The following is an 8,205-nucleotide window of genomic DNA, read 5'->3' as shown; positions in this document are numbered from 1 at the left end:
TAGCCCTGGCTGTCCTCGAACTCAGAAATCCGCCTGCCTCTGCCTCCCAAGTGCTGGGATTAAAGGCACGTGCCACCACTGCCCAGCTGACACTACATTTTCACAATCTGTTTTTGCTTTGTGGGAAGGGGCCTTGTTCTAAACCTAAGTACATGAACTGGAATTTGTACTCATTTTCTATGTAATTCAAATCTACTTCCTGTGATTTTTCAACAACTTAAGGAGTGCTTGAAGAATGAAAGCAAATACCATAATTCACCTTCCTTAATCCATTCAGATTCCTAATTACCTTGCTTATTACCTGGGTATGTAGACGGTAGGCATTCTCATGAAGGCCACAGTGTTGTACAGGTGAGGAGAGAAGGTCAGAAAAACACGTCTCTGTCCTCACTTACCATAGAGAGTATAAGTATGTGTCATGCAGTCAAGAAAGTCTAGGGTGGGGTCTGTACCTTCCCGGATAGCAGTACAGGGTGCCCCTTCTTCGTGTTCCAGTCTGATCTCCTTAAGTGCTACAAGGTTGTCTGTGAGCTTGCTTTTCCCTTTGTAGACAGTAGCATAGGTACCCTGAAGCACAACAGCAGAGATGCTGTGAGGTTGCATGGAGTTCATATTGTCCCCCACCCTTACCATAGTCCTTTTAACTGTCTTACCTCACCCAGCTTGTCTAGCTTGATGTAGGTCTCCAGTTTTCCAAAACCAATCTCAGACTGTGGGGCAAAGGAGCTATATTGAAGCAGGGTTGCAGAGGGGCACTGGGAGAGTGGGACAGGTGGTAGATGGGACAAAAAGAGGTACTTACCAAGCTGACACGGCGGAGGCGCCGGCTAAGAGGCTTATCAAAAATGGGGCTATTGAGGGTCAGCTTCTCAAGGTAGCCCTCAGGCAGCCGTATGTCAGCTGGTAATGACAGGCGTTTGTTGATGTCCTAGCAGCCAAGATGAAGGAGAAGAAGGATCATAAGCTCCACCTCCCCAAACATAACCCCATTCTCCAACTCTTCCAACACTGGGACAGATATCAAGCACCTCAGTGGAGATCTTGCGTGGGGGGTGGTTGCGCATGCGCACTCTCACTGGAGACTGCACCTCATCTGAGGATGTGGCTGAAGCCTGGTCACTCTCCCCATCAGATCCCATCTTCATGTCCTCGTGCACAATCTCTGGGGTGGGGAGAGGGAAAGGCCAGGCCTTTGGAGTCAAGAACACTCCCTCTTTCCCCCAATACAATATATTCCTTCATCATATCCACTTGTGTACATGACCCCTACAGCAGACTGTAAAACCCAGGTAGACCTATGACAGATACGGAGGGAGTGTGGTCACCTAGTAGAGTACTCCAACAGAGATGAGCTGAGATGGTAGTTACCTCTAGATCAGAAGGCTAGGGGTGGCAGGCATTGCCAAGAGCCCTAAGAGGGCAGATTCAATGACACTGAGAGTCACCAACAGAGTGTAAGAAAAAGGCAGAGAATCTTGGGGCAACTGAATAGGCAAGGTACTCTTTCCCATCCTGAGGCCTGGATATAGTCAAGGAAGTACAGACGGAGTGTGTTGGAAATGGATGATAGGGAAGGAGGGAAGATAAAAACAAGAATCTAAGGAAAATGACAAAGAGTTTGACAGGTAGAATTTGGGATCTGGGACAAGAAGAAAGAATGATCAAAGTAGACACACCTGGTGCAGAGCTGAGTGGGCCCCGAACAGAGCGAAGCTCCCCAGGGGCAATACGGGTGGGGGCTTCTCCAAGGTCACTGCCACCACCACCACCACTCTCATCCAGGCCTATCTGTTCAGAGACACCATTGGTCTTATCTATGCCTCGGCCCCCTCGGAGTGTCATTGACAGCTGCCGTTTGATCTTCTTCATCCGATCCATGGCAACCTGAACAGGGACATGATTAGAAATGGGGACCACATTAGTGCCTGCTTGATCATCAGGGGTGCCTTAAAGATCCCACCAACCCAGAGAGAGGTGCCAACATGAACATGTCAGTGCCCAATCACTACAGATCCTTTGTCATTGTTGGCCTACCCCTAAGTAGCCTACCTGGGTACTAAGACTTGGGTGGCTAGCTGAGGGTAAGGGTCCACTCAGTAGGTTGTTGGTATCTAGGGCGATAGTCTCACTGTGGGAGCATAGGACTCCACAGCAACTATCCACAGGTGCAGTAGCAGTGACAGCCACAGCCACAGTTGGGACAAGGGGTTCAGTCAGAGCTGAAGGACTAGTGACAACGTCCTGGGTGCGCCCATAGAATGGCATGTTTCGCTGACACCAGCCCCACATTGCCCCCAACTGCCAGGCAGAATACTCCCTGTGGCTCACAGGGACCCTTTCACCTCCCTGAGCAACCACTGTCATGGTGACTAATGGATCATCCCACTTCTCCATCCAGATAGGGGGAGGGCTGTCCAGGCTGAACCATTGGATGGAGTTGGCAGGGAGTTGAGGGGGGTATCTTAGTACACCAGCTATCCTCAGAGCTGCTAGACAGGATTTATAGGGTTGGGACCCATGGGTTCCAAACCCAGGTTTTTACAAAACTAGATCATACTCCTTTTCTCCTAGAGAAAACATCACATCTTCCTTATCATCCCAAATAAACATAGTAGTCCTCATGAGGCCCAAGTTCTTTTTATTTAAAGATTTAGTTATTCATTTCATGTACGTGAGTACACTGTAGCTGTCTTCAGACACACCAGAAGAGGGCATCAGATCCCATTATAGATGGTTGTGAGCCACCATGTGGTTGCTGGGAATTGAACTCAGGACCTGTGGAAGAGCAGTCAGTGCTCTTAACCACTGAGCCATCTCTCTAGCCCCATGCCCACGTGTCTCATACACCTCATTTGCCCCTACTACCCCTGTAGCCTCATTCATTATTCCTAGTTGTTGTCTGCACCACACCCAATAGTTCCTACCTAAGGATCTGTACACGGGTTGCTTCCCAGATTGGAAAATACCTTACCCCAATCCTCTCCAGATCATTGTTCAAGTATCACCTTTTCCCTGAGGCTTCTATGAGTAACCTTATTTAAAGACTCAGCCATCTTGAGCTCCTTCACCATTCTAATGTGCCCCTCAAATCTTATCACCGCCTCAGAAATAACACCATCTACTTATTGGTTTCTTTCCTTTTTACTGTCTGTCTTCTCATCACCACAAGTAGACTTGCTTCACTAGGGTAGATTTCTATATGTTTAGGTCACTGCTGTATCCTGAGAGCCTGGAATAATGGCTGATATCAAAAAGTACACACTGAAGTAGCCAATCAAGGGGCTGAGAGCCTAGGACCAACCTTTATTGAGGTTAAGTCCCAGATACAGACTATTCAAAAGAAGACACCTAGGGGTGCTAGAATCGACAACAAGATGACCTAAATGGGCTGCTGGTAGGAATGGGGCCACCAAAAGGTTTAGGACGGCATTCTTCTGCTTCCTCCTGGGCTCTGGGCTAGCAAGGAGGGGGAAAGACCTTGCTCAGGAGCCATCTGTACTCACAGCAGGGCTTGAGATGGCCCAGGGCCCAAGTATAGCTAGATTGGAGGTTGAGGATACGGCTGGGGATGAATTCAAAGGAAATGGGTCACTTGTTACCTTGAAACAAAATGCTTACCCCAGCAGCTCCCACTCCCACTGTCTGCCGTCTCTAGCAGGAAAGGCAGAGCCAGCCTAGCAGAAGAAATCTCAGATAGATAAGAGTAAGATCCATTCACAGAGAACCCAGGACAAGGCCATAAAATCCTGACCTTGGAGACAAACACTGGATCTAGGCCTAGAAAGTGGCCAGTTCCCAAGGACTTCCTTTTGTCCCTATAAGACACTCATACCCAGTTGTTTTGTATGTGGTATCAAGTGATAAGGAAAAGGGCTAGGTAAATAAGGGATAGAAAAGGAGCCATAAATTAATTTACAACTTCTAACTGGACTCCCCCTAGATGAATGAACATTTCCCAGAATTCATCTTTTGGGGGATTTTAAGAATACAGGGTATTAGCCAACATTTGAGGGGGGACAGATTCCTAAAAACAGATACACTTAAACATTTATGAGCAGTAAAACTTAAATATCATGATTTCAGTTTTTTGAGCTTCAGAACAAGTGAAGGAGCAAGAATCAAGAGACAGAATTCTACATGGTATTTGTCCTTCTTGGCATCCCTCAGACATACTTGCCAGTCCTCAGACTACTCTCATACCAAGGACACTCACGATAGCTGAGCACACAGTTGCCATACTACAATACTCACACATACTCCATTCTGTCCTGACCTCTAAAGCCACGCTAGACCCCCAAGAAGGCTCTCACTACATATTAATTCCTACTAACATCCACAACTTCTCTTTTTACTTCTAACTCCCTTCAGCACTCAAAACCTTGCCCTCAACTCTACTGGCATATATTTGCCCCCTTTAAACAACTCCTGCCACCCTCATGTTTAGTCTCTTCCTAGCCTAGATGCTTGTTAGCCTCTCTGTAGCACTGTCCTTCCCAATAATAGTGTCCCCTATGGATTCTGATCATACTTAACAAGCACTCAGGGGTGCTCTACAGCTGACCCAAATTAACATTCTCTGGACCTTCACATAGCTCTGAATCCTTAGTACATTGTGAATCTTGTACAACCCCTTCACAGTTATGAGTCTCTTGATGTGCATGCAGGGTTCTAAACCCAGGTCCTCTGGAAGAGAAGTACATGCTCTTAACAGCTGAACTACCTCTCTAGCCTTATCTTTAGAGTTATGACCACTGTTAACATACATTTTTGTACTTCCACTACACTGTTCCTACCCTCAGCACGAGATGAATCTTCACTGTATCTTGACCCTGACTAGCACATACTCAGTCCTAACTCTCTATTAGAACACCCTGAATCCTTCCTTAGCTCTATTCTCCAGGAAGAAATGCACTGTTCTGTATCAGACTTACCCTCACTAGTGAATGCAGCTCCTCCATTTGACCCTGTCCCCTAATAACATACTCTTCGGTTCATGGCTCACTTCAATTCATGGCTCCAATTCACTTTGGCACACAATCATCACCTATTCCTATCTCCTTTCCCTGATTCAACCAACCACTCCTACCTCTATCTCTTTGGTTCACAATCGATTTCCTTCCTATCTCTGTTTCTTTTATTATCCACTAGATTCTCCACCCCCCCTCAAAAAAAAACTCTACTTCTGTAGCACTCCTCAAATCAACATCCTTCAGTGGCCCATGGACAGAAAAAACACAGTGTTTTGATGTTCATCAGCATATTTTACTTCATGCTCTTCCCAAATAGCATACATTTAAGTGTCTGTATCTATCTAACCCCACATTAGCAGCCTCTAGAACCGTGGTTCTCAACCTTCCTAATGCTGTGACCCTTTACTACAGTACCTCATGTTGTGGTGAACCCCAACCATAAAATTCTTTTTGTTGTTACTTCGTAACTGTACTTTTGCTGTTATGAATTATCATGTAAATATCTAATATGCAGGATATCTGGTATTTGACCCCCACAAGTGGAGAACCACTGCTCTAGAACTTCATATATAGTATTGTCCCCACGCTTTCTGGAAACTCACACTCTGCCTTTATGGACATCCACTCACACCTCATCTTGACCCTTAGTGTGCAAAGCTCTTTATATTTCCTTTACTGACAATCTCCCACACACATGTATGCACACACTTAATACCCAGTAGTGCAGGCCTTCCCCCACCCTTCCCCATTACACACACTCTCAGGTCCTTCAATAGCTCTGCCTTCACTGGCATATACCGGTCTCACGCTACCTTTATTACATCTACATACCCTCACCTCCAGGACCCTCTACTACCTCCTCCATGAGCACACCCTGGACCCAGAGAAACTGCCACCCTCAACCCCGTGGACACAGTATTAACACTATCCTGACCTTCATCACCACAAGCTCAGCCTCAGAACCCTGAGTCCATCAGCACACATTCTGGTAGTACCCCTATCACCCTCTCTCCATTTACACTGGGCCTCTCTGCAGCTCCAATCTCCACTAGAATGTTTTGGAACTGTCCTTACTCACAACCCCGTTATACTCCATCACGTCCCTCATGGTCCTGCAACCCCTTTCCATAAGCACACTGGGCCTGAAGTCGTAAGGCTTTTTATTACATATTCCTACCCCTTTAGCAACTTCGAATCTTTCACCAGTACTGTATTAATCCATTCCCATAACGCTAGTCCTTTAGATCACCCTTCTCCCACTTAGCATCCACAGCACTTCCCATCCTCAGCTCCCAGGACAGGGGCCCAGGGTGGGGCCAAGGTCAGGGAGGCCCCAAATGACCCCCCCAGTGCATTATGGGAAACTCGAGGGGGAGGGGGCACCTGACAGCCAGGCAGCCCAGAACCCCCTAACTCTTGTTCCAGCACTGCCTGGGGTCCGGCTGGGTTTCTAGGAAGAGCAGCCCCCACCCTAAGTATCGAGGACATGCTCACCGGAGGGGGCGCGCGAGTAACCTCAGAGCCGCGGGACCGGCGCGGTGGCGCCTGGGGCGGCGGCCCGGGGTGAGGCCGCGCGACCTCCTTTTCCTCCAGTTCGCCGCAGGCGCCAGTCCCAGTAGTCTTCGGCCATGGCTGCTGGGCCCGGGCCGCCGCCGGCTGAGGAGGAAGAGGCGGCGGCGGCGGCGGCGGCTGAGGCGGAGGCGGCGTCCCGCTCAGCCGGCCATGAGCTTGGCCACTGCGGGCGATGCCCCCGTGCTCGCAAGCGCCCACTGGAATCCGGGTGTTCACGGCGGCTCGTGACTCACAGTAGACAGCTTGCGGAGACGCAGCAGATCCCAGAGCCCCCAAACCAGCGGCCTAACAGCCGCGCGCGCCGCGTTCGCGCATGCGCACGCACACGCTGGGGGTTGCAGGGAAGAGGGGGAAGCAGGAAGGAGGAGACTCACCTCGGACTGCGTGTACCAAAAGAGCCTTCTGCAGCGGGAGGGGGTGCGGCCATTGCGTGCCCAGCAGGGAATGTGGCGTTGGCCCTGGAACGGCGCCAGGGGGATGTAGAGGTGGGTTAATTGTCAGTTTTGATCTTGCTCGAAATCTGCTAGCATCGAAGTGAGCAGCAGCCAGTAGCCAGGCGTGCTAGTCACCACCTTCTTTCCCTACAGTCTCACTTGGTACATCCCCATGGTGGCGAACGGGACTTTTGCAATGAGAAAAAGAACAGGTGAGCCAAGCAGTTCTAGTCCTTTGTGGTGCCTCGGAAGGCAAGAATTTAAAGACTCGAAATGACTTTCTAGGAGAGGTGGCCTGGATTACCATTGGCCTTTCCCACCTTAGATAGGACAATCTAGCCCCGCCCTGCCACCCAGTTTGTTCCCCATTGTGAAACGTATTGGCCCCACCCCTTTGAAAAAGTGACGCTCAGCCAATCAAACTTGCTCCCTGCGTCAAGGCCGAGCAAGAATGAAGGGCGTGGCAAAGCTGAAGAAGCATGATCTAGCTTTCCCCTCAGCTTGCCTTCTCCTCTGTACAGTTTTTTTATTGGTTTTAGGGCTCGCCTTTTTGTTCTCAGCCCTTCTCAGGATATTGCTGAATATCCCGTAAGATAATTGGTTCAAAGGCCACTCAATCAGCCGGGTCCCTCCTTTAACCATTCCCACATTCTCCAGCAGCTTCTTGGTGTGGTGGAACCTAGACTGAGAAGGAAAGGCGGGCCTTTAAGAGGGGGCAGACGCCACTAAGGCGCAGGTTTGGAACTTTGGCTGGGGCGGAGCTTCTTCCTGCCTCACCCTATTTTGCGTACAAGCTCCCCAAATTGGGCTTTCTTGACACCTTTATTTATTATTGTAAATAATTACACTGTAGCTGTCTTCAGACGCACCAGAAGATGTCCGATCTCATTAGGGGTGGTTGTGAGCCACCATGTGGTTGCTGGGATTTGAACTCAGGACCTTTGGAAGAGCAGTCAGTGCTCTTGCCCGCTGAGCCCATCTCGACAGCCCCCTCTTGACACCTTTCAATTACCTCATCTTGTCCACTACAGACAGTCTGACTTACTAGGCTCTGTTATACAATCAACATTGCAAGGCATACCTCTCATTCTTCTCTGTAGAAAATGACACGATTTCCCATATCTATCCCGAACAGTTCTGCAGACTTTGAGACTTCCTTACACTGGACCCAGGAATTTCCTTGCCTCTTCTGGGTTGGCCTTCTTTCCCAGTTAGGATTTTCAAGCAAG

At 49.0% G+C, this 8,205-nt stretch overlaps 1 protein-coding gene across 4 annotated transcripts in view; it reads right to left on the bottom strand.

The window, feature by feature from the left end:
* Positions 1-7,322, bottom strand: part of Cdk16 (cyclin dependent kinase 16) — a 10,351-nt gene extending 3,029 nt beyond the window's left edge. The window contains exons 1-6 of one of the 4 annotated variants that reach the window (XM_031345749.1): positions 6,917-7,322; positions 1,677-1,884; positions 1,029-1,162; positions 803-928; positions 654-710; positions 453-567 (exon numbers count right to left, since the gene is read on the bottom strand). In XM_031345749.1, coding sequence (XP_031201609.1) covers positions 453-567; positions 654-710; positions 803-928; positions 1,029-1,162; positions 1,677-1,878 — 634 coding nt within the window. In that variant the 5' untranslated portion in view covers positions 1,879-1,884; positions 6,917-7,322. Of the gene's footprint in view, positions 1-452; positions 568-653; positions 711-802; positions 929-1,028; positions 1,163-1,676; positions 1,885-2,049; positions 2,356-6,464; positions 6,876-6,916 lie in introns of those variants that run through there. The other 3 variants (XM_031345714.1, XM_031345681.1, XM_031345606.1) reach the window with 3 other exon arrangements.
* Positions 7,323-8,205: the final 883 nt, after the last annotated feature.

This window comes from Mastomys coucha, chromosome X, assembly GCF_008632895.1.
Source record: "Mastomys coucha isolate ucsf_1 chromosome X, UCSF_Mcou_1, whole genome shotgun sequence".
In the NCBI taxonomy this organism is placed as follows: domain Eukaryota; kingdom Metazoa; phylum Chordata; class Mammalia; order Rodentia; family Muridae; genus Mastomys; species Mastomys coucha.
The sequence above is the reverse complement of the archived record's forward strand: the minus strand, read 5'-3'. Positions and strand labels throughout refer to the sequence as shown.